The sequence below is a fragment of the Cyprinodon variegatus genome, unplaced genomic scaffold, assembly GCF_000732505.1.
Source record: "Cyprinodon variegatus isolate N-32 unplaced genomic scaffold, C_variegatus-1.0 Scaffold238, whole genome shotgun sequence".
NCBI lineage: Eukaryota > Metazoa > Chordata > Actinopteri > Cyprinodontiformes > Cyprinodontidae > Cyprinodon > Cyprinodon variegatus.
The window spans coordinates 254597-281740 of record NW_015150691.1 but is presented as its reverse complement, the minus strand read 5'-3'; the positions used below and the strand labels follow the sequence as shown (position 1 = coordinate 281740).

The 27144-nt window shown below is 38.9% G+C and overlaps 1 protein-coding gene across 1 annotated transcript in view; it reads left to right on the top strand.

The window, feature by feature from the left end:
• xylt1 (xylosyltransferase I) overlaps window positions 1–27144 on the top strand; it is a 119351-nt gene that overhangs the window by 40869 nt on the left and 51338 nt on the right. Inside the window, exons 2-4 of the mRNA XM_015381658.1 lie at window positions 16700–17279; window positions 25545–25717; window positions 25813–26015. Of these exons, the coding sequence (XP_015237144.1) occupies window positions 16700–17279; window positions 25545–25717; window positions 25813–26015 (956 nt within the window). The remainder of the gene's footprint in view (window positions 1–16699; window positions 17280–25544; window positions 25718–25812; window positions 26016–27144) is intronic.

Here is a 27144-nt window from a genome sequence, read left to right as displayed (position 1 = left end):
TTTTCATAAGAAAATTCAACTTAAATATGTCCTCTATAATAATAAGTGCCTTGAGGAATTCCCAAACATACAAAAACTCACTCTGAAACACAAGAATGCAAACACCAAGCTAAATAATGAAGTGTTCTCTTATGTTTTGCATTTATTAAAAAAAATATATCAGATCTGTTGAACCTGTTGGAAAGTCAGGGAATCCTATTTTTCACATTTCCCATTTGAATTTAGAGTAAGACAACAATATGCATTTGTTTTATCCTTCGGCAAAATGTATGTCAGTTCAGTTGAAGTCAAAAAACCGAAACGCTTAGTCTTGGTAAATGTGAGACCAAAATGGTTGGCTACTATGCTTCCACATTCTTTCCTATCACACCATTAATGCAGAAGGGAGAACCCATGGTTCTTTACATAAATATATATTAAAGGCCTATTTTGGCCTATGTAAAATGTTTGTCTCCAAAACCACACATACAACACCCCCAGCCCCCCAAACCCCACCTCCTGCACCCCTATGGGACCCCACTGTGCCGACAGACCACGCAGCCTTGATGCATAAAAGGGACCCTGTGTTGCAGCACCATTGAGCGGGGCCTCATGATGTCACAGGGAAATTGCCGTCATCCCTCACTCGCACGCTGACTGCACAGAGATGTGGCCCCTCCCCTCCGCTCCCTTTTCTTCTCATTGCCGGGGTGAATGGAATTGCATGGCTGTGCAGTTCAATCACTGTCAAGTGCAAAGAAAAGAGGTCTCTTGTGCAAAATTTCATGATTCACAATTGATTAAATAGGGGTGTCATTTCATGGCTGAACAGGGAGGTGTGTGACAGTAGGAGGAGGAGGGGTAAGAAACTTTTCTTCATGCCCTTGTGAAATATGTCTCAGAAATCATCTGATGGGCCTTATTCAGAGCCAGGAGATGTAGGGTTCTGGGGTTATTCAAAGGAGGAAAATAGTAGGACACTATAGGAGAAGGAGGGGCATGAAGAGACATAGTAGGAGAATTGCCAATATCTTAACATGGCTTGTTAGATGGTTTTTAGTGGCTGGACGAAGTTAGGCTTAACATACCATATGCAAGATGATTTAGATTCCTTTTATCATGTGGAAATTCCCAGGGTTCACCCAGCAGGAAGGCAGTTGACAATAAAGGAAAAGAAGTTGTTTGAACATCTGCAGCATAATGGGCATATATTGACCTCACTATCACACATGAGATTTAGGCTACGTCCACAGGAAGACAAATAAGGTATCTGCATTGAAAAAGTGTACGTTTAAAGATGAAACTGCCTAAAGCCAAATAAAGCTGTATTAGGTGTTGTACTGCTCATGCCATGTCAATGGGTGGCAAGCTAGCGCTGCAATACTTGTAAAGACAGTAGAAAAAAGAAGAGAAAAAGAGGATGTAGACAATTAATGCAGAAGAGCAAAAAGGCATTTGTGTGGAACGAGGAGAAACAAGTAATAGTTGTAAAATCCACAAGAAATTCAATAGCTTTAAAAATATAGATGGTAAAACGGAATCGCAACACTTAATTCCACCAATGATATTTGGAGGTTGGAGCTGATGTATCACAAGTGATAAATAAATTATCTAATATGAAACTTTTAATTTGTCAGAAAGTTAAATGACAACTATAATATGAAAAAATAGAATTTTCTGAAAAGCATCTTGTTGTCTAGGCTGTAAAGATTAAGAGTGGTTTGCGCTTTCTTGGCTTGCATGATGAGTGTTTACCCGGTTATGCATTTAGGGGTATCATGAAGGAGACACCCCAAGTGGCATCTTGAAAAGGTATCTACATTTGATGCTGGTTTCAAACATAGTCAGTTTCATAGTGATTGAACCCATAATGGTCAAAGAAGCTTGTAATATATAAATTCAAACCCAGCTTCATCTGCACCAGGCCTTGGACTGTGTCCCGATTTTTGCCCCAAACCCCTAAATCCCACAATCACGATATAGAGCGGGGACTATATCGTGAACTTTATAGTAAACTCAATTAACTGACCGCTCAGACAGATGATCACTACTTTTTGCTCCTCGTCGGTCACATAACTCGCCTCCCTGCTGTTTTTTATTTGTGCTGCTGTCACTGCCTGACAGCGGGCCGCTGTCACAACAAATCCTGTAATGCTTTGTGAGGAGAGCTCTCACAAATAAATCTGAGATACATCCGCTCGTCTAGTGACCATGGATGATCACTACTTTCAAGGTAAATCGTGGGAAATTTCAATCCACTACTCTTTCATCCACTAGATGTTCGGACACTCATCTAAAATGGTGTAATCATTATATACTGTAGTGTCCTATATATTGATTAGGGTGGACGTTCGGACACAGCCTTCCTCTTGAAATATTTGGAAGTGATAGCCTTACAAGAACAGTATCAGTTTTTTACTGAAAATATTCTTAAACTTAGAGTTAAAAATTAACCCAATGCAATTTGTTTATGATTTGAATTAAAATAAGAGGAACCTGCTCTAGTAGCCAAACTACAAATATAAAACTTTGTTTTTAAGATCTCTGATATAAAAGCAGTGGAGAATGTCCAATAGATTATGTCATTCACATGATCAGCCTTTATGAATTTCTTTCCAGGTATTAAACCTTTAAATGCATTCAATGCAACCAAAAATTAGCAAAACTTAAGAGTTCTTATTCAGTGTCAGTTCTAGCTGCTGGGGGTAACATCTCTCACGGACTTATGGTCTTATTTAAACAGACATGATGTTCTTCATCCCAATATCAATTGTGATTTTACCTTTAAGAAAAAATTGTACAAGAACCTTCTCTCTTGTGAATAAAGATAACAGCTGGAGTGCTTCCTCGGTCTGCTCTTGCAGTCCCTGATGGACTGTAACAGAGAACTGTTTTGACAATAAGACTGACATGTAAAGAAGAAGCTGTATGGAAAGAAAACATTTTAACATAAATAACCAGCTGGGTTCTATTTTCTTTGAATAGAAAAGCCAAAACATATGCTTTAGAAGTGTGCATGCTCTTATTGGATGTTATGCTTCATAAAGTTTGAAAGGGAAAGTTTTTTCATATTGTTATATTATTTCTTGTAAAAACATGGATGATAAATGTCAAATATTATTCTGTAGATCAGGGGTCTTCAACGTTTTCGAAGCCAAGGACCCCCAAACTGATTGCGAGATAGAGCGGGGACCCCCTAATTATATATATTGTATGAAATTGTGTTTTATCACACTTTATTACATATGGAGTCATGTAACGAAAGTAATTTCTCTCTGGGATTATTATTAAATTTCTGATTCTGATTCCTGGTTGATGGGACAGATGTTGTGAATGAAATGGTGCCCAGGTTTGAAAGAGCTCCTGTGTGTCGCTGAATGTGTGCATTGACGACTGAAGGACATCTTCTGCTTTCATTTATCTGTTTACTACAGTGTGCTGAATTCATGTCAATGTGGATTTAAAGACATTTTAATTAGTGCAAAAAATTGCAGGAGGGAATATAAAAAAAAGTAATCAACCAAGACTTTCGCGACCCCCATGCATTACCTCTGCGGACCCCCTAGGGGTCGCGGACCCCCTGTTGAAGACCTCTGCTGTAGATTATTCTTTATTGCTAAATATAGTTGTTTTATAAAAACTCTGAAAAGATGTCAACAGTAATCCAGTACGTTTCTGACAGATTTTCATTAAGGTTTTAGGGGCTTGATTAAATTGTCTCCCCCTCGTTGAATATTTTCAGGTATTGATGGTCTGCTTCATAATAAGGCTCTAAGCTTTCTTACCAAACAGTGATGGGGAGCAGCGATCTGAAGTTCTCGTATTTGTGTAGCAGCTGGCTGGTGGTTCGCAGACAGTTTAGATTTACTTTCATTTCCTCTGTTGTAAAACAAGCTAATGAAATCCTAACTGTCAGTCTTTTTGTCTTCTGTTTTTTACCTAATAATGCAAGCTCCTGCCTGTTTTACATTTTTGAGTTTTAGTGGAACAAAATAAACTCGCTTAACTTTGTCAAGTAATTATTGTGTTTGTTTTTGTTTGTTTTTTTGGCTCTGGGAAAATAAATGATAGGTGTACCAACTTTACCAACTTTGACACCAAACCCTAAAAGCAAGGAGGTTTGCTTTACCTGGGGCAAAATAATGTCCTGCTCTCCATTGTGAGCTAACCATACAGTATTGTCTCAGCATGATGACACCCTGATTGTATAACCAGATCTCCAACGCAATGAATGGCTGTTGACTGCTCACATTTTAATAAAGATAAAAAGAGTCAATGAAGAAGCAAATCATTTACTGTTTCAAGATAAAACACAATGAAATAAAGAATGTATGATGGATTAGCTGTTTATCTTTAAAACTTGTTAAGGCTTAAATCAAAAGATGATTCCCCGGAGCTGATGGCTCGATTCAAATGCCCGGTCTGGTCCACTGAGCTACTGGTTGCTACTGTAATAAAAAATTTCTTTATACATGATCCAATGTGTTTGAAGAAAGTGTGTTTTGTCTTTTATATACATTAGACAGAAATATCACATGATGAAATGAAATAATTTGATTCTATTATTGACTTTTCCAGAATGCTGTTTTGCAGATTATTATTGTGTGTAAAGATTATACTAACACGAGGTTTTTTGCTTGCATAATAAAAGTTAATTTCGATTTGCTCCACTATGTTGTGCTGGTGAATAGATAATGTGATCAGTAATGACTCTAAAGGCACTCTAATAAATCATAAATTAGCCAGGCTGAACAAAAGAGGTGACCCCGAAAAGCTGCAGGGAAATTTAGCAAATATTGCTTTTATTGTATACAGCCATTCCTATAAATGTGTAGAAAAAAAACGTTGCAGAATGACACTGGTAATTAGCTAAAAATGAATCATTCTTTATTTTATGATTTATAAAGAATATTCAGCTGCACAAACTTAAATGTTGAGGATTGGCTCCTTTTGCAGTATCTGCCTGGGAACCCTGGTGTTTCAGTTTAGTTTTTGTAGACTTGGCTAAAAATAATGTAGTCAGTCTGTACAGAGTCTTACAGACCTGAAAGTTAGTTTGATGAGTGAAAGACTAATGATCTGCTATCTTTGTATTTTACACATCACATCCTGATTTATTGTTTGAAAATTGTTTTGATTCACTGATAAAAAGAATTAAATGAAAAAAAATCTGAAAAGAAAGAAAAAGTTTTTTGAGGTCATTATAGAAACAGCAAATGAACTTTTAATATCCTTTGATTGCTTGTAGAGACTGCCCCAAAGAGTTAAAAGGTTTCTTTATAAAAAGTTGAGCTTTTGTATACAGTTTTGCAATTCATTATATTTAAGGAACATAAACTATTCTTTTTGTGGTAATGAGCCCAGTTTCTGGGTTTTTTATTAGCTCGCAAAGTTAAACCCCATTTGTGTAAATATAGTTTGCAAAGCCTCATAGTCCTTTTGAAGAATGTTTAGAAAACTTTTAGGAGGAAGTGGAAATTTTGCATCAGTTTGAGAGCTCATCTTTAACTCTCCTTGAATACCAAGGGTTCTTATCTGTACAACTTTTAAACTTTATTTTGTGGTTTAAATTAGAATCTTCATGTGATCTTTAATAAAATGTAGCTTACTGTTCATGCCGTTCCTAGACATAAAATGCTGGTATTTTTTCTTTCCACTTTCACTTCAATGAAAAGACACACTCCCCCTCCAACACTTGAGCTCCAGGGCATGTCACAGGGCACACAAGCAGCTTCTGTGCTTACCAGAACCCGTTCATCAGGAGCTGCTGCGGGTGCTAATCATTTATCTGGTTACACAAACACACACACACATGCACGCACACACACTTCTTCTTTCAGAATACATGTGACCAGAATTCTTCAGTTTTTGCCTCTGGTAAACAAGGGGTTTTAAGGGGAATGTCTGAAGGGAGAAATAGAGAAGTGAAGCTTGGAACGAAAAGGCACAACACAGAGAGCAATGAAACCTTTCAGCTAAGTTACCAGTGAAAAGACTATTTCATCTCTCCAGAAACCACAAACATGCGTCATCTTAATGTTTCCCAGCCATGGATGTGCACTTCATTATCTTAATGGAACATCAGGCTATGATGTTTCCCCCATTCTGTTTCAAATCCCTCAGTTCATATGTGAATTAGGAGAAGTGATTGCTAACAAATTGGTAAAAGAAAATACAGGTTCTTTATCAGTCCACCTCTTTGCTGATTTATACCCCAATTTTGCTGATAATTTATCCATACATTTTTATTCATTTTAACACATTTTAACATTTTAACTATCATTAACCTGTCATTCATATGTACTAAAATAATATATAATTTGATCTTTAGAAATTCTTGAATTTCATATTTTATTTAGTTTTAGATAACTTTCTCTAGTCTTTGTATCAATCTATTTCTATTAGTTTTGACTCATTGTTTACATCATCAAGCTTCCTTTCATCACAGCTGTATTTAAGTGATTTTTTTTTCTTTTTTTCTGTTGTTAGGTTGCCTATTGTCATATCTTGGTCTCTTAGTTTCTTTTTGGTCTATAGTCTTGCTCATGCATATAGATCTATCATAACTGCACCCGTTGCTATCTCTGATCTTTCACCACCTCACACCTTGACATTTTGGTTCTATCCCTTTTGAGTCTTATGAGAGGATAGGATCTATCTTAGAATAGCTCGAAACAACTTACTGTTTTATCTGTTATTTATGGGAGTGATATGACCAAAGTTTTAAATGTGGTTACTTACGGGACTTGAGAGAAATTTTTGCAGGGTGTGTAACATAATTATTTCCTTTCTTTACAAAGCAGAAAATCCAACTCAGCTTAAGAAAACATAGTTTGTTTGGTGACGCTGAGGCAATTAGGGTAATTGACTTAAAGTAGCTCAATAAGCACATAGAAAATAGAAAAAAGTGTTAAAAAAAAGAAGGCTGGTCCTGTTTGAAAACTCCTCTAGTACGTCTAGAGTTCAAGAAAGAAAATTCTTCATAAAATGAAGAACACTTTGCACAACCCAAGCTTCCACTACAAAAACTTTTATGAGAAGTTTTATGATACCGCTATAATATGAGTTACAACCACAGCTAATTTCTGCTCGGGTTTATTAAAGCACTTTGTGAGTGAATGTGAATTGCACATTTATTTTGTGTAAGTATACATGAATTTACAATTGTAATGATTTTAGCGATATGTTGCGGAACAACCTGATTCCTAATTTTTTTTATTTCAACCACAGAGCAAAGGTTTAACAATCACAAATTGTGTTTGAAGAATATTTCTATTTAAACTCCTTGCAGCTACCAATTGTTTTCTGAATAATCTTTTAAATGTATCTTACCCAACATCATCTCGCTAGATGTGCAGCTGGAAGTGGAAGCGCTTAGAGCCACATTAACAGGTTATTAATAATATTCCGACCGTGTCTGGCTCCCCGACTAATTTTCTCTTTCTCCACCGGAGCATGCTGTAGATACAGCTGCTGACATCTGTGGCATTTTACTGAAAGACCAAGCAAGTCTCTCAATGAGGAAACAAAATAGAAAACACATCCTTGAAATGTTCCAAGCACAGAAGAGACACAGTGGAGTGCTCCAACCTTTCCCAATGTTGTCTGTCCTGCCTCATCCACTCTAAAAGCAGCTCAGGAAACTTAAATAAGCAGACGCTATCCAAATGGGGGCTGAAGCAAAAAGCTGCGACTCAACACGAAGGCATAGCTGTATATTAATCTATAAAAACCTTTGCAGGTGTCTATACCGAAAACCACTGTTCAAACTGAGCCGTTCTCCTGCCTACATCATTCCCGTTTTCTCCCTCAGTCACTGAGCAGAGGTTCTTTGATAAACACTATTTTATGCGGCCGCCCTTGAAATTATCAAATTGATCATCGGTATTAACATTATGCTCTGCAAAAAAATACTAGGAAATGTTATATTTTGTCATCAATACTTTAAAGATGAAAGAGTTAAACATTTCTAGTGGTACAAAAACTAATGAAGAGGTCTGGTCTCAAACGAACACTTGAATACAAAAGTAGCAATAAAACCCCATTAAATAGGCGTCTTCCTGCTTCCTTCCCTGGACCCATTGGTTGACTGGACATACAGTGTGAATGCGCCCTAAAAGTTGCCAGACTGTAGCTAAAAATAACTGGACTTAGTCCTCTTATCCTAATAATTGGGTTCTGTTTCCTGTATAAAAAAAGCTAGCATCATGAAATACTATGGAAAACCTTGAACCTTCTGGGACTTGCATTTTACTTTTCATTGAATATTCATCACAAGAATTGATGTAAAAGTCCATCGTACATCTTTACCTCTTTGTTTTCCGTACAGTTGAGACCTTCTGGGAAACTTGGCACATGAAGTGCACACAGTTTTTAATTGAACTGAAAGCTCAGCCCACTTAGTCATTTACAAATATGTGTGATACCCCTGTTTGACTGTTAAACTTTGAGTCCTCTCCCAATGACACATTTAACTCCATTCTGGCTCATTTCTCAGTGAGGCATCCTCAGGTGCTATAGCAGCTGTGCACCAAGTCTGTCAACTGCATCAGTCTTCCATGTTTCACCAGACGCCACGTCTTGCTCAGAGAATTGCCTCCACTTGGTACAGGTAATTAATCTGAGCTTGTTAGCCACATGGAGGGCAGGTTGTGCAGAGATTTACTAACACTCTCAGCTCTCTCATATAGAATAAGTTGTAGTTTTTTCAGCCTGGAGTCCCTCAGGATTGTGGTTATGATCCCGATTGTGACCTCTGAATAACAGAGCAGTGAAACACACCTTTAGTTTTTAGAGTTTCACTTTTTTGAGTTGGTCAGATCTATGGTTTGGAAATTAGTTTTGACCGTTAACACATTTGTTAACATTCACTTTTAATTTTGGACATTATTAGATATTGTTGAATAAATTAAATTTTAATATTCCTTTTCTGTGCATCCAATCGGAATCCTCCAAACTATAAACATCCATGAACATATATTCATAGATATCCCAGACTAGACAGTTATGTTCTGTATGCAGTGGAGGAAAACATTGTGAAAAACAAATGTGTTAGGTCCAAATATCCTTACCATATTTAGTCTGAAAATATACTTGAAAATAAAGCATGGTAGGCACATTTGATCTGCCCCTTTCTGCTCCAATTAGTCATCAATGTCAGGGATGTGACAATACATCTAAAAAATTCTATATGATATATTTTTAGAATTCATAAATCTCAAAATACTTATGAAATTATATTTAACCAGTCAAGAATACCAATGTTTGGCTACAGAAAAATATATATTTGCTAATAACAGAAATCCCTGAAATAGAGGCCAACTCTAAAAGGTAGAATGAGTGCCAAGTGCTTAGAAATCATACCTATCTTTGCATATGTTTTCAGCCCCCTTTTTTTTTTCCAAACACGCAAACTTCTACCTTAGTTTGGCACTGATAGGGAGCACCAATGTAGATGTTAAGTTTAGCATCAATAATAGCTTAAGGTTTACCAGTGTGTGGTGTTTGTGTGTTTTGAAGATATGATTCAATTCAATTCAGTTTATTTCTATAGCGCCAATTCACAATACAAGTCATCTCAAGGCACTTTGCATTTCACGAGATCATACAGTTAAATTGATTCAGTTTTCTAACGAAAACCAGTTGATTGCATCGACTCATTGACTCGAATGCAATCCCTCACACTAAGCATGCTTGTAGCGACAGTATAGAGGAAAAATTCCCTTTTATCCATTTGCCAAGGCCCACTGTAATTTAACGAGACAGGAGCAGAATTATAAAAGGCAACTGTAAAAGGCGGCCCCATCCAGGAAACACACAGCCAGGTAGACAAGCTCCGAGCCAACTCCCACGTCAGAGGATAAAGAGAGCACATCCAGCCAGTTACAGTCAGAGAAACAGGTGTACACTGGAAAAACTGGCCAATCTTCAACATCTATAAAAAAGGTGTTGATGGCAACAGCACAGCTGATATTTCTCTACAGGATGGTGTGACAGCCAAACAGGAACAGACGAGGCAAAGCTACCATGGACTAAAACTGGTAGTTGGTTCCACAGGAGAGGAGCCTGATAACTAAAAGATCTGCCTCCCATTCTACTTTTAGAAATTCTAGGAACCACTAGTAAACCTGCAGATTGAGAGCTAAGTGCTCTATTAGGGACATAAGGAACAATCAGATCTCTATGTGGTGGAGCTTGGCCATTTAAGGCTCTATATGTGAGAAGAAGGATTTTAAATTCTATTCTTGATTTAACAGGAAGCCAATAAAGAGAAGCCAGGGTAGGAGAGATATGATCTCTCTTTTTAATTTTCATCAGAACTCTGGCTGCAGCATTTTGGATCAGCTGACGTCTTTTGACTACAGTTTGTGGACTTCCTGTTAGTAAAGAATTACAATAGTCCAGCCTTGAAGTAACAAATGCATTGACTAGTTTCTCAGCATCACCCTTGGACAGGATATTTCTAATTTTTGCAATATTCCACAGATGAAAGAAGGAGATTCTAGAAACCTCTTTGATATTGGATTTAAATGACAGGTCCTGAAAATAAAACCAAGATTTTTTACTTTATTATCTGAAATCAGTTTAATCCCATCCAAATGAAGTGACTGACTAATCAGCTTCTTTTTCAAAGACTCTGGTCCAAAGTCGATATCTTTTGTTTTGTCTGCATTCAGAAGTAGAAAGTTAAGAGTCATCCAGGATTTTATGTCTTCAAGACATGTCTGTAATCTATGTAATGGGTCAGCTTCATCTGGATTTATAGACAGATATAGCGGAGTATCATCAGCATAACTGGAAATGAATCCCATGCTGTCTAATAACTCTACTGATTGGGAGCATATATATAATGAAGAGAATTGGTCCTAGCACTGATCCCTGTGGTACTCCAAAGGTAACCTTTGAGCATGAGAAGGATTTATCATTAACGTGAACAAACTGAAATCTGTCAGATAGATAAGATTTAAATTAGTCTAGCGCTGTTCCTTTAATTCCTACAAAATATTCAAATCTTTCTAAAAGAATATTATGATCAACTGTACCAAACGCAGCACTGAGATCTAACAGGACAAGCACAGACACAAGTCCATTATCTAAGGCCATGAGAATATCATTAGCAACCTTCACCAGTGTGTTTCAGTGCTATGATGAGCTCTAAAGCCAGACCGAAACTTCAAAAAGTTCATTATGGTGTAAGTGATCGCACACTAGTTTGGCGAGGCTAAACACCTCAGTACCACTGGTGCCTTCATCCAATGTCTGATACAAGTACATTCTGAACAGAGGATCAATTTTACCGTTTTCTGCCCTTGGGCTGTAAGACAAATTTAAACTTAAAAAAACAGAGCCAATCTGGCTGTCAGGGGTTTAATATTTTCACCGTTTTGACATACTCTAAATTTTTGTGGTCAGTCTATACGACAAATGGTACCTTAGCCCACTCCAACCAATGTCTTCACTCCTTAAGAGCCAGCTTAGAAATTTGTTCCCAGCCCCCTCATTGTTGAGTCAGATTGTGGTGTTCTTCTATTCTTCCCCCTCTCGGATATGGGCCAGATGGTAAGGGTTACAGAGATCTAATTTAGGGAAGATCTTCTCCACCTGAATTTGATCAAAAGCAGTGTTCATGAGTGTTAACGGGTAGAGGTTCTTAATAGGGATGTCGTTGAGTCCCCAGTCATGAGGCTACTACTCGAACAGCCGTATAGATTTCTCTGCGCCTTTGCTCCACTGCTTTCCTTGGGATGGGTCCATTGTTGTCTAGATTATTCTCTAACAACTGGAAACCGAGGACCCAGCATTCAGCCAGACAAAATCAGATAGGGTAAAACAGCTTATTGGCATGTACACTGTTGCAGGACATGGAGACACTAGTGATACAAGACTAAAGGTTAGTGACCAAAAAGATGCATTGGGACATGTTACAGTCACTGAAACTTTGGTCTCTAATGTTTAAAAATAATCTGGCACAAGTGACTGTTCTGACAGCTGATTTTATAGTCAGAGGACAGGTGGATCGGATGAAGGCTAATGAGAACAGGGCAGAGCTGCGCAGGAGTGTCGAAACGTGAACCATATGAACACTACTGCCATAATATGAAAAAATGTCCTTGATGGTGAAATATACAAAAAGCTGTGAAGTTTCAACCATACCATGACAACGGTTAACACCTGAGGTGAACCCCATGCTGTTTTAACTGGAGCCTTAAAGAATTGTACCTGCTTAGAAAAAGCAGGCTGAAAAAGTGAGGAAAATCTAATCTGTGCTGCTACCTTGTTCCCCTTTACATCTACCATGGGTCTGCAAGAGCAAATGATGGCTTCAGGAAGGAGGGCAGCTGGGTGGACCATGAGCTATTTCTCTACCAAAAGCTACTGTAGGAATAAAATGGTTAGGAGGGGAGAAGAGGGATGAAGCTGGACCAGTGCTGCGAGACATATATGGACCTTTTTTTTTTCTTTCTACACATGAAATTTAAGAGAAAGGAATTGGAAAGAGAGAAAAAAGGACAGGTGAACTATTTCCCCCAGTGGGAGAGGAAATGAGGTAAAGTGGAAAGGGCTAGCTCAGAATTGAGAAATGGACTAAACCATCCCCAGAGGGGGGACTGAAACTCCCAACTCTATGGGCTTCTATCTAAAATGTACCTAACATTGATTGATGATTTTTTTTGTGTGTGTTTACCCTGCCTACATTTTCCTTACTCTTCAGCACAGCTCAGGGCACTTTCTGCTTGTGTTCATTTTGTGTGTGTGTGTTTGTGTCTGCAAAGCCAAATCATCATGTGCCAGGCAATCCCCGCTCAACTGCCCTGACATTCCCAGGGAGCGGAAAACGTATCCTCAGCAACAATCGATAGTTCATCTGCCCCATCTGCAGTCCAAGGCAGCTCTATCTCCAGTGACTCCCTGCGCTATTAATTCTGTGTCCCACCGTTTCCTCACAGTGTTTCAGATTAAACGGCAGCACATCTACTGGAGTCCTTTGCTCACAGAAGGAGGAATAAAGAAAAACTGCGAAGGTTGGAGATCCAGAGGAGCTTTTTCAGTGTCTGCTAAAAGAAATACTGTCAATTTGAGCTTCAAGCCACATTGGGCTGCTTTACTCTATAGGGTTTTAGAAACACCAAATCAAAATCAATGAGACTTAGAAGAATTCAAGACGACAGCTTTCCATACTGTTTGATATAATAACAAAATAAGTTCAAGATTTAATTAATTTAAAAAACAGTATTGATCTCAGATGGGGAATTAAATGATATTGTCACATTTTTCTAATTTATAAGGAACACTTTTAATAAGTAATGTGATAATTAATTAGAATATGTTGATACCCATTCGGAATCAATTGAGAACTATTTATATCTCCCCAATAAATTAATTACACCCCTAATCAACACATTTTAGGAGTAAGTTTACTATGCCAAGAATGGTGCTAACTGCCATTGAACTACTGCAGCAATGTGAATGAGCCTGTCTTCCTATAATGGCTCAAGAACTTCAAAAATAGAATAAAGACAACTCTAAAGTTAGATATTTAATATAATGTACAGATAACCTAGAAGTAATAAGAAGCTTAAGACTTTCTTTTGCCATTGTTTTAACAGTGCACATTTAAAGCATACTGCTTCGATCTTTGATTTTAGATTATTAAGACTACCTCTAGAGTATAGAGTCATATATCTACTATTCATTTATGCTGTAATGAGACCCTTATGAAGTTACATAATTAAAGTTACATAAAAATAATACCAGATGTTGGTAAACTTCTAGATGTAGCTCACTATCTATGGTTATTTTTAATATAAGATGCGATAGACAGCTTCAGGATGCACTAATTCCTACCTAAAGACAATTTAGAGAGACCAGCTAACCTAACAGTCATGTTTCTGAGCTGTGGGAGGAAGCTGTGTTGTCACAAGTTAACCTACACATTTGCAGCTAGAACAGAAAAACTCCATTTAAAAAATACACTCCTGCTACAAAGTAGGATTGCTAACCACAGCTCTACCCTACTACATTCTTTGCTACAGGTAATAGTGATTAGCAGATTCCTATTTTACATTAAGGAAAAGTTTTAACTATTGACATCTGACCTCAGATTTTTGTGTTGTGTCTGTCTTCTAATGAATTGAGGGACACGCTTTTGGTGTTGTTGTTTTTTTTTTCTCAGGCATTTTTCCAATTTAGCTGTGTCCCCCATCTTCTCATATCTCTCACAGCAGGGATCAAAGCAGAAAAGCCTCTGGGGCAAACACATGCTGCTTCTACTTCACTCTTTCTGCCTTTAACAAAAAACAACACACACCGCCCTGCACTTTTAAAACAAAATTCACGACAAGCATGAGCTTTACAGACATAATCGTGAGTGCAAACAGCCTCATTTTACCTCTGGAAACATCCAGTGACTTGCTCTGTGTGGATTAGTCTCCTAAAGCATTCCCTTTGAAACTCTGCAGGCAGGGATTTCTTTTTAGGTGATCACTGGCCTAAGCAGCTGTTACATGCAGGATTAGCAGGTTCTGCCATTCACAAAGAATACAGTCTGTTTAAACTAGCTGGAGGGGAAGGAAAGCAGTCAGAGACAAGGGCAAAGGGAAGAGGGTGAGGTTATGACAGGCGGGAGAGGTGGCAAAGTCTTGGATTAATAAAGAGGAGGTGAGAAGAGGGAGAAAGGGAGGTGTTAGAGGAAAAATTGGTAGCAGATGATTAGAGAAGAGGAGGGAGATTTGCAGGAAAAATGGATGAGAGATGATCGAAGAGGAGCAGTGGAGAGGGACCGGGATGTGTGAAGAGAAGTGTGAAGGGCAAGAGCAAGGGAAGAGGCAGAGATTCCGAGAAGAGAAGCAGACAGCTTAAATGCATCTAATTTAGTGAGAACCAGACCTCCGCCAAGGAGGAAGCTTAGAGGGGAATGACAACGAAAGTGTCGTTCCCCTTCTGTTTTTGCTGCAGTTTTGTGTTTTGCTGTATAATATCATTCTGCTTCTCTCTCTTTTAGCGTGGAAGTGTGTCACCTTTGTAATTCTGCTGGTACAAGGTGTTTACAGCGAGGAAAGGTTGATGGGGCGATAACAGGCCAGGCTGCAGGGGTGGAAAGACATTTTTAAACAATCTCACTTGTCTCTTGTGCCTCTCACCTCTCTTGCTTCTGATTCATTCTTGTATGCCACATTTTCAGCCGTCTGTGATACCTGCTAATACAGTGCATGGAAAAAGTGTCAAACCCCTACAAAAGGATCTTTATTATGACTTTACTAAAACTCTAATGTATTTATTTGATTTTTCGCTGTTGTTTTTTGTTTTTTTGTTTTCATAGACCAACATGTAGTTGACCAACTTGTGATTCGGAAGTAGGGTTTAGTAAAGCGGCATGCCACTTTTCATATTTCCATTGTCAGTAATATATGACCAAAACCTATATCACAATATATTTCTTAATCTTGGAGGATATGATATAATTTCAATATCAGTGTAAAGAAAATAAAAGCGTCAATAAGACTTCAAAGAATTCCCACAACAGATACAATCTTATGACAGTTACAGTATTTGCCATGTTTACAAATCGCCTCCAATATAAATAAATATTTGCTTGAAGAAGCAAATCCGGTAAAACTACTTAAAACTCTCAAAGGTCAGTTGGTGACAAAAGCTATAATCATAGACTGTAATTTGTATTAAAATATCAGATATATCATTGTAATTGAACACAACACAATGATAAAGTGGTATTACTTATATTAAATTATTGTCCATACTTAATTTATTGTTATATCTTACTTTGTGTTGTTTTGCCACATAAAGTTCATATAAGAATATAAAAAATGTGTTTTTGTATAGCCAACACAATATTGAAAAGGTTATAAAAGCAATGTGTGGTCCTTCTTTTCTCTGCTGGTCTTTGCTATTGCGTTTTTCATCCTGACTTTTCCCTTTCAACTTTCAGGTTAGCTTCTTTAGGAGGGTGCATGGCAGCAGGGTGGGGGCAACTTTTTACTTTTCTTTGTTTCATGCATCATAGCGCATTTCAGCTGAAAAGTCAACACAGCCGGTACCCTCTGCCAGTGGTCCTTCATCTTCCACTGCTCTGTCACTCACCATGTTTTCCATCGCTCTGCTGTGCCCTGTGCCCCCCAATGCTTTCAGCCTATTCTACTGAAAAAGCACAGGACGGGGACATTCAAATAATCATGTTCACTCTGAGACTATCTTCAATATGCTGCCATGCTGAGAAGTGCAGTCAGACACATTGCATCTGCAGTTTCTTTGCATATTTATTTGTTTCCAGTAATAAAAGAACACACGCATATACATCAACATCTTTGCTCACTCTCAGTCATATTTTGTCCCTGTATTCTCACTTGGTGTTTTATTTATGGAGCATTGTGCCTATTTAAAGGGAAATTTAATTGAAAGCACGTGTTAATCTGATAATAGCATGGAGCAATGGAGCCCCAACACCGGTATCACCTTGGGTACGTAACACCTTGTGTTACATTGCTGCTTTATTTCATGCCTCAGAGTTCAGTGCTGTGTTGCCTAGTCATTGATACCATGCTGATTGGCAATCTAACACTTGATATGCAAGGTATGCACTCAGTTCTGATCTTGTTTTTTCTTGTTTGTCTTCTCCCTGCTCTTCCTTTTACCCATCTACATGCATTTTATCCTACCCCTCTACTTCTCTCTATCCTTCTTTATTCCACCTTTCTCTGTCTAGGATGGATATTACTCCCATCGGCCAAAGGAGAAAAGTAGAGTTGACAGCAACAATGAGAACTCAGTGCCCAAAGACTTTGAAACTATAGATAATAGCAACTTTGGTGCCCGTTCACACCGGCAATCCATAAGGGCCACCAGCAGTAAGCAGCGAGAACGTCTTCAGGGGAAGGCACACGTCCAGCAGCAAGCCTGGCATGACAGCTCCCCTAGACTGGGCCGCAGCTCCAATGAGATTTTGTCCATAGTTCACCAGTCACTGGAAATGGGAAACAATGCCTCCTATCCTGATGGCAATGGCATTATTGGAGGTCTGCAGCAGCACACTCGTGCCTCTCTGGCCCAACCTGCCCAGTCTCAGCACAGGCACCAGCATCCACACAGGAAGCAGGCAACTACAGCGACACTGGAGGTGACGTACGATCAGCCACCAAAGTGTGAGATTAGCGGCAAGGAAGCCATTTCTGCCCTGTCTAGAGCCAAGACCAAGGAGTGTAGACAACAGATTGCTGAGGTCTACTGTAGACACAAAGAGGGCCAGCTGATGCCTGATGCAGTAACTCGTTACTGCCCCATTGAAGGTAAATGCATTGTCCACAGTCATGGATTAATGTATTCATAAGTGGTACATTTTGAGTTTTTAATCAAGAATATTGGGTGATATGTTATATCAGATTGACCTAGACTGCTGTAGGTCAGGAGTACTGTAACAGCCTGCTCAAAGTAGCACACTGAAACACAGAATAGTTGCAACAGAAAGTTTGTTCTTTTTTTCTTTGGTATAGAAATTGCAATCATCTTTCAGTGTTATTGTTAAATCTTGATTGTGAAAAATCCTTAAAATAAAACCTTTGAGAAAATAAAACACCTTTAGACAAAAAATTAGGAGAGAAGTTCTTTGAAAAAAAATTTTGCACTCCTTGAATTTATAAAATTTCCCTTGAAGAAAAATTTTCCTGTAGAAATATTGGATTTAGTATTTACAAAAAATGAAGCTTGCTCCTGGTGTGCCATGTGATTTTGTTTGTTATGTCTCAGGGTGTGTATGTTTGTTGAAATTATGAAATGGGATGTGGGTGTCTGACTACAAGGGGTGATTGTCTTCACAGCTTTTGGAAAGTACACAAAGTTAACCTCTGGATTAGCTATCTTATTGGATTCTTCGAGGAAAAAGACAGACCAAAGCATCAAGACAGGATTGCATTTCATCTCTCTACCAAGAAATTAGGATAAGCTAAACACTGAATCAGTGTATTTTCTAAATAATTTTTTTTTCATAAAATGAAGAGCATTATGGAAAAAATGTATCATCCTCTTCAACAGATCATTCAATAACAGAGCCTCTAACATTCAGTTAGAAACTTTGCCAGAATTGCTATGAGACAGATTTCTACAGAAGTTCCTTTAAACCATCAACATCCACAGTAGAAATCCATTTCATATGACTAAGCAATATTTAAGTTCATTTGGAGATAAATACAGAGATTGATTGCATCATCGATGAGTTTTTGTCCAAGAAAGATGCCATTAAACATTGAGGCATTTGACCTGGACTGATCTCTATGGGAATAAAAAGTAGATGAACACTACAGGGTAAAATATGCTCTAAAACAGTGGCCCCCAAACTTTGTTGCGCCTTGGACCAGATTAATGTCAGACAAAATTTTCATGGACTGTTCTGTAACTATAATACTCACTGGTCATTATGGTAACAAAGTCCAGTAAAACAGTCTACAAACTACTCACAGCAGTGAATCCTTGGGATCCCTGAGCTTTTTGCATGAGACAGTTGGAGTATACAGTGGGAGGTTTCATGTAACCTACAGTCTCATGGTCTACTTCTCTCAAGAGTGAGTCAATTCCGCATGTAATAGAGTGAATCTGGCCATTTTTCAAAATAAAGTACCATTTAGACTAGGAAAAAAAATCTGCCGACAATAATAAAAGTAATTTTATTTGTACCAAATGACACATTGACCGTTATCGGGCTGGGGCCCAGGGTTTTTCTAACACTGCTCTAAATTAGTACATCTGAAATGGATTTCAGACAACTCAACAAAACCTGTCTTCGCTAATGAGAAAAACTGAAATAATACACAGAGAAATAGCTCCAATTTTGCTGTCAATTAATCTTTTTTTAGTAGGATACATGGCTAAATGCAGAAGCACCGATTCAGGATTGAATAGAAACACACAAAGTAGATAAAGTGAAAGGCTGCAGTTGTTCTTTTAATTAGGTTCTTACCTTTTAGAAAACAGTAGACATGGCTGATGGCTGAATTAGCTTTATCAATCTCCACATCTAGGAAAGAGATCCAGCTAAATTAATAAGGAAGGTGTACTTGCTTGAGAAAAAGGAATCATGTTAAAGTCATTTCCCCCTAATATAAATATCCATCCATCCATCCCTTTTCTTCCACTTACCCGGGGCCGGGTCGCAGAGGCAGAAGTCTAAGCAAAGATGCCCAGACTTCCCGTTCCAAGCACACTTCCTCCAGCTGCTCTGGGGGGACCCCAAGGCAACACCAAGCCAGCGAGCCAAGAGACATAGTCCCTCTAGCATGTCCTTGCCCTTCCACGACGCCTCCTCCCAAGGGAGGCGACCAAACAGATGCCTGAGCCACTTCAGTTGGCTTCTTTCGGCGTGGAGGAGCAACGACTCTACTCTGAGCTCCTCCCAGGTAACTGAGCTCCTCACCCGATCTCTAGGGTGTGCCCAGCCACCCTGCGAAGGAAATTAATTTCGGCCTCTTGTATTCGCGATCTTGTCCTTTCGGTCATTAGCCAGATCTAATGACCATAGGTCAGGGTTGGAACACAGATTGATCTGTAAATCAAGAGCTTTGCCTCCCGACTCAGCCCCTTCTTCACCACGACATTCCTAAACAGCAACCGCATCACTGCTGATGCTGCACCGATCCATCTATCAATCTCATGCTCCATCCGACCCTCACTCGTGAACAAGACCCTGACATACTTCAACTCCGCCACTTGAGACAAGGCCTCTCCACCTAACTAAAGAGGGGAGTCCACCTTTCTCCTGTGGAGAACCATGGCCTCGGATTTGGAGGTGCTGATCCTCATACCGGCTGCCCCACACTCGGCTGCAAACCACCCCAGTGCACGTTGGAGGTCCTGGTTTGTTGAGGCCAACAGGACAACATCATCTGCAAACAGCAGAGATAATATCCTGAGGTTCCCAAATCAGACAAACCCTCCGGTCCCTGGCTGCGCCTAGAAATTCTATCCATTAATGTAATGAACAGAAGCGGTGACAAAGGGCAGCCCTGGCGGAGACCAACATGCACCAGGAACAGGTCTGTCTTACTGCCGGCAATGCGAACCAAGCTCCTGCTGCAGTCATACAGAGAGTGGACAGTCCTTAACAGAGGTCCCTGGACCTCATACTCCCAGAGCACCCTTTACAGGGCACCACGGGGGACACAGTCGAAAGCCTTCTCCAGGTCCACAAAACACATGTGGACTGCTTTGGCGAAGTAGACCTTAACGGAGAGGCTGAGGAGTGTGTTCCCCCTGTAATTGGAGCACACACTCCGGTTACCCTTTTTGAAGAGAGGAACCACCACCCCAGTCTGCCAATGCAGGGGCACTGTCCCCCGACCGCTACGCGATATTCCAGGGAAATGTCACGCAAGACAGTCCTACAACTACTCAGGACGAATCTCATCCACCCCCAGGGCCCTGCCACCTGAGAAGCTTTCTAACTACCTCAGATACTTCAGCCTGGCTGATGGGCTTCCCCCTCCTAAGGCTGCAGACGGTTTGCCAGAGCACTCTTGAGGCCCACTGATAGTCCTCCTCCATGGCCTCTCCGAACTCCGCCCTGTTTGTGTGATTTGAGTCATTCTCCTGTTGCATAAACCCGGTTCCTCATTGGCATGGGTTTTCAAACGGACCACAAAGCAGAATTTTACACTTTACAATAAGTCATTAAGGCTGTGAAACAGCAAAGCAGGCCAAGATGTAACGCGACACAAACCTTCATTCAATTTCCAACCCTGTTTTATCAGTCCACATAATATGTTTTCAAAAGTTGTGCGGGTCATTAAGATACTATTATTTATTTTTTGGCAAGAATGTGATGGTCCTTTGTGTTATGTTTTTTCTGTGCCAGTTATTTCCACCTTGGAACTCTTCTATGATGGAAGATTTTGCTCAGTGCCTTTCTATTCTTCAATCATAAGCACTGACCTTGACTTGGCCAGGGGTTTTAATATAGTCCTGTTCTTTTTTGTCTTGTATCATCCTGTTATTGTGTATATTTGAAGTAATATTGATAGTCTGCCCAAATATTTTAGCTTACATCTTGTTTTCAGACAGTTTCTGTTTAAGTTCTTTATTAAGTCTCCAGGCCAAGCAGTGATAAAGTCTGATCTTTTTCAGGCAACATTTTCTGTTTGCTCAGGCTTTGTCTGATATTAAAACATGCTTGGTTATGTGAGAAACGTGTAACAAAAATTGAAAGAAGACACAAGGGGACAATTATTTTAGTTATGCTAGCAAGGCATATCTTATTATACCCATTTTTTATAATCACTTTGATAAAATTAAACTGACATCTTTTAAGCTTTCCTGTTAAGACATGTCATGATACTATAAATACAGTAGGTAGATATAAATGATATAAATTCAACATTTAATGCACAGTTTATACAAAAGTAGCTAAATTTGACAAGGGATAGAATTCAGCCTTTTCTTATTTATCATAACTAGAGCTGTACACATATCAAAAAAAGGGCAGGGGGAAGTTATCTGAAAGAGAAAATCTTGTTAAAAATATTCCGAAAGGTGTTCAGTCTTTTTGTCTTGTTTTTCCATTTTTATTTTCTGTTAGACCTGCCTAATCTGTGCTGTGTAAGCTTTTTTTTCCTTTTAAGGAAACAGAGAAAATAACCATTCCACAAATTACTGTTGTAATTGCAATTTTTCATCTAAGTCAAGGTACCCTCTCAACACCCACACACACACACCCCGACACCACCGCTCCCCCCACCATGTGTACTTGGTCAAGTAAACAGTTGGACAAAATTGGGATGGTACTTGTGTTTTCTCCAAATTGGTTTCTCGGTTTGTTTCATCAAGCTGGCCACAGAACACAGGTTTCCTCGTCTCTTTCAGACACACTACACTCACAAATTTATGGACATCTGCAGGCTGGTTGTGGATTTTGTAAACAAAATCTGTTGCACCAGCAGTGTAGCATGCATCAGCAGACATGTTTAGCGAACACTGCATACACATACATGCAAGCGCAAAAAAGGAAGTGGACTGAATGCAATGCGGACAGCAGGAGAGAAGGAGAAAGCTATTATACCTCCTGCCTGTTCTGCTGAAATACCTCTTCTTTCTTTGCTCATGTTGTTATAACTTGACAAAGCACAATGACTTCGCAACTTTGGTGCATTCCCTCTCCCACGTCAGCCTTAGCGTCGTCTGTCTGTGCCTGGTCATTTTGCACAGCAACTCACATCCCACTCAAACAGACAATTTGATCAAAAGGGACAAAGAAGTTGAAGGGGCTCTCCCCTAGTGACTTGGTTGTAACAACACCGCAACTAAATTTAATCACTTTTCTTCCTCCTCGTCTGTCGGCTGACTGCCAACGTGTTATCTCCACTTTATTCCCAATCAAGTCCTGACCTTGTTAGCTAAAATATGCCCAATTTGGTTTTGATCAGCATTCTGTCCTTGGGGCCTGAGCAAGATTAGCAATTGTGTTATTTCTGTATTTGTCGTTGAATTTATGGAGAACATGTTCACCCTTGGTGATTTGATATGCTTACTTTTCTAATCATGAAGTGACTGCACTTCGCAGCTCTGAATCAATAAGCTGGTTCTTCCTGGTGGGAGTGGGCCTGTCGGGAAAAAGTAACTAACAAAGTGGTAGGAATCGGTAAAATATAATTTTTAAATCTTATTCGATTCTAAACACGTAGTAATGTGTTATTCATTTTAACAAAATGCATAGACAGCAAAAAAAAAAAAAAAAAGCTTTATGTCATAATAGAAGTGATCAGGTAGAGCTTAGCCGGCCATTGCAGATGAAGTATGGAATCAGTTATAGTTCAAATATTAACAAAATATTATTCTACCAAACAATTTGCATAATCATGGGTTACGTAGTTACTCAAGTCATATGCTTGATAGACACATCTGTACAAAGCTCAACTGTAGTTGTACTTTTCGTGTTGCACATAAAGTCAATAACCTTTTCCTCATCAGAGACAGAAAATGGATGGAGACTAAATCAGGGCATGCTGATTTTTTTCTAAAAGAAAACCTGATAGAGTTTTGGAGTTGGTGTTCACCTTTTAGCAGACAACCACTACATTTTCACTTGTTAGAATGATTTGGTCATAGTGCATACTAGGGCTGCAGCTAATGAATATATTTTGCAAATTAATTAATCTATTGATTATTTTTTTGATTAATTAAACCGGGTGAAACTAAAACTTTTCCACTTGAGGAGTTCTGGATAGAGCATCTTGACAGACAAAAAAGTGTTTTTTTTATTTTAAATGTAAAATCTTTACATTTTGTACAGTTTTGATATAATTGCTTCTCTAGGTGGGTCGCTCTTTCAGCTAAAAGCATGTTTTAGAATCTCTACTCTGCAGCTAACAATTATTCAATTACTAAATAAGTTGACGATTATTTCAATAATCGATTAATAACGATTAATTGTTTCAGCTCTAGTGCATACTCAAATCCAATAAGGAATCTATGGAAAGATCTAAAGAAATAATAATGGCAGTTTATGCCTGGGAATAAAAAATATATTAGTCAATGAAAAAAATATAAATATTCATAACCAGTTTGTATCTGCAGACCTCACTGGATTTGTTTTGCAGCAGAGGCTAAGCCTGAGACCTTTTTTAATGCAGTTTGGTACATCCCCTTTGTGACCTAACTCAGCTCTTCTTCTAACCTGTTATATGAACAGTTAAGATGGAGGGTGTGTCAGAGCTAGACATTACACTGGATGATGGAGGAAGAGAACAGGATGATAGCAGATGAGGGAAAGGCAGTTTCAAAGATTGATAGCAAACTCTTAGCTCAGGTACACAGTCTGCTCAGAGACTATGGCACACAAAGCTGCTCTTCTGCAGATGAACAGGTTGACTGAATTGACAATAAAAAAAAGAATAAGCTTACACATGCACACAGAAGTGCTCATTAGTTCAGCCAGCCAGTCTTACTCACACTTCTTGGTGTGCTTTGAGAAGCGACCGTCCAATTATCCAACTGCAAAGCTAGCCAGCGGATCTTCTTAGTCGGCCACCAATTATTGTTCAATCTGATACAGCCCGGAGCAGATTTCCCTCAGAGTGCACACACACAAACACACCTAAACACACACAGACAAAGGTACAGCAAGAACTAAGCATGGGTGGATGATAGGCTACAAGGCCAGTTAGAACCAAGGTCGTGTCATTGATCTTTCAATAAATCCACCTTAAATTCCAGTAGATACAAATATTTCTATAGAATATAGAAATAACAGATACATGTACCAAAATGCAGTGCAATTAGAAGGCATCTTGGCCAGCAGAGAGGGCTTTTTTTTTTCTTCTTTAGGGGAATAAACAGTCCACATGTCAGCATTCCCTCAGGTTACTCTGTGTCTGCATCACAGACAGGCCCTCAGGAGCCTCAAATTATGAAAATGAATCTCCTTTGAGAGTGTCTATGGGACAGAAATCTTTATGTGTATATGTGTTGTGATTAGAAAAGAGTCAGAAACCAACAATGTCTGTGATAATGTTAGGGTGGGTGGGGGTGCAGGGGGGGTAAAAGCTTTTCCATTCTATTCTTAGGATACAGGTTAAAAATCTCAAAAGGTCTTGTATCTTATAAGGACTCACAGTGCACACTGCTTTCTGAAAGAGTGCAAAAGCACTGCTCCGAGCAAAGGTCCCGCACACGCTGTAGTCAAATATGCTGAACTTTGACCTTGGTTCACAGATGTGCAGTCAATAGAAAGTGGCAAGCAACGTGCACACCACATCCTGCGTAAAGGCCTTTAACAGATATGTTTGTATGATTTTTTTTTTGTGGGTTTGTCCAGCCTGGTAGAAAACCAAGCGGTGCAGCTAAGTTGGGATTTAAACAACTCTCCATGGACTGTATAAATTGTTTAATTTGACAGGCTACGATCAGGGTGTGTGTGCCCTTATTTATATTGTCATTTTTTGCAATGTCCAGGGAGTCTTTAGGGAGTTTGGTATGAAAGGAATGATGGCAGCTTGTCATTCTAAGCTACGCCCTAGATCCCTGAGGAAACTCTTACAGTATTCCTGTCTCTGTAAGGACAGTGGTTACAGCTGTTTTTTTAATGTGGTTAGGATAATTGAAATGGTTCCAATTTAATCACATTATAACTGATGAGTGACTACGAGGGTTGTGCTTCTGTGGTATAACATATTGTTTTCAGTATCTTGTTTGGTTTTGTGAATGTGACAAATCTGGGCATAATGCTTCTTTCTCTCCTTTTTTTTCTAGCTGCAATACATTCATTGTGCCAGGAGTGCACTATTACCTTAGTGCTGTCTTTAAATTTTACATTTTATATTAAAATACATACAAACAGTGTGTCTGAACAGGCTGAACTCAAGTGTTCTCATGGTATTACATGTTTCCTTTAAATTCTACGTGAAAGATATTGGTGAAATTGCCAAACATATGTGATTTAACTACATCTAAAGAAGACAATAAATTTGTCTTTGTATTAACTTTCTCCTTCCCCATGATGAAATACTGTATATATACTGTAATAGATAAGGATCCTGCATAACTATTCCCATGCTGTCTGTTAACGTGTACAGGTAAAGCCAACGTGAACATTCAGTGGGATGAAGACTCTGTGGAGAGCTTTCCACTGAAACCAGTGAGAATAGCGTTTGTTCTGGTGATTCATGGACGAGCTTCACGCCAATTCCAGCGTCTATTTAAAGCCATTTACCACACCTCCCACTTCTACTACATCCATGTCGACCAGGTGAGCCACGGAGAACCTGAAGCACAGTTTGAAACAGGAAAAGGGCCTCCCTAAAAGATTATTTCCTATGCTTGTTTCTCTATTATGTTTTTCAGCGCTCCAACTATTTGCACAGGCAGGTGCTGGCCTTGACTTCCCAATATTCAAATGTGAGGGTGACGCCTTGGCGCATGTCCACCATCTGGGGAGGGGCCAGTTTGCTGACCATGTATTTGCGCAGCATGGCTGACCTCCTGGCCATGAGGGACTGGAGTTGGGACTTCTTCATCAATCTCAGCGCTGCCGACTACCCTATCAGGTACTGTAATAGAGGACTTCACGAAACAGTTAAGGCCATATTCCCTCCATGTCGTACTGTTTTAAAAAGCACCAATCACAATTTCTTCTCCAATTTCCAAACTTATGTATTTTTTTAAGCTTTTACCCCCAGAGATTAGGTGAAGTCATTCTTCTTAAACAAAAGATATAAGGACGACAGTCAAAATGTTATTCATTTTCTAAATGATAAATGTTTCTATTTGGAGCAGAGGCTTTAGGATCATACTTGAAGCATTTAATAAGATAAGCCTTGCTAGCATAACTAAATATAATTTCTCCATGTGCGTTCTAAAAAGCAGAAAGTTCTAAAACAGAACTTTTCAGAATCGAATTCCCAATTGATGAGAAGACCATCAGTTAGTATAAAAGATGTCACAAGTACAAGTCGTCAACTACAAACATGTTTGATCTGTTTTACATGTTGTTTTCAATCTCTTTTAAGACTGATAGTGTACATTTTCTTTCCCAATCATTGTTGTTGTTTGTCTTGATTTCGAAAGTGGCCATTAAGGTTTGCTACCCAAGGTGGGGTCATGACACCCACTTTAGGAATAACTGTTCTAAAGGGGCTAGATCTTCACCCTGACATCAAGTTGTACGAAATGACAAACAAACTGTTCTAAATACAGCATTTCCAATGACAGAGACTGAAAGATCACAAGTATGAAACAGAGCTCCTTTGTTGCTTCAGTTCCACCTTCCAGTTATGAAATTGTTGTTCTATAGCAGCCTTCACTCATGAGGAGTCAATATATATATATATATATATATATATATATATATAAAATTTTGTACTATGTTTATTACTTCCTACCTAAATTATCTGCTGGTTAAAATTCCCAGTCATCCAGGTCATAGTCATTCCAAAAAAGTAAAAAGAACAATCTTTATCTCCAAGTTTGAAGAGGTTTCACTTCCCATTCAGGAAGCTTTGTCAATTCAAAATGTCAGAAATAGCGTTGAATTATTGAGTCATACAGTAGCACAACAAAGCCTTGTTCTTGCTTAGAAAACATGCAAATTGAAACGGAGTCCACCCCCTTTGGAATTGGGGTCATTTGGCTATATAAATATATATATATATATATATATATATATATATTTATATA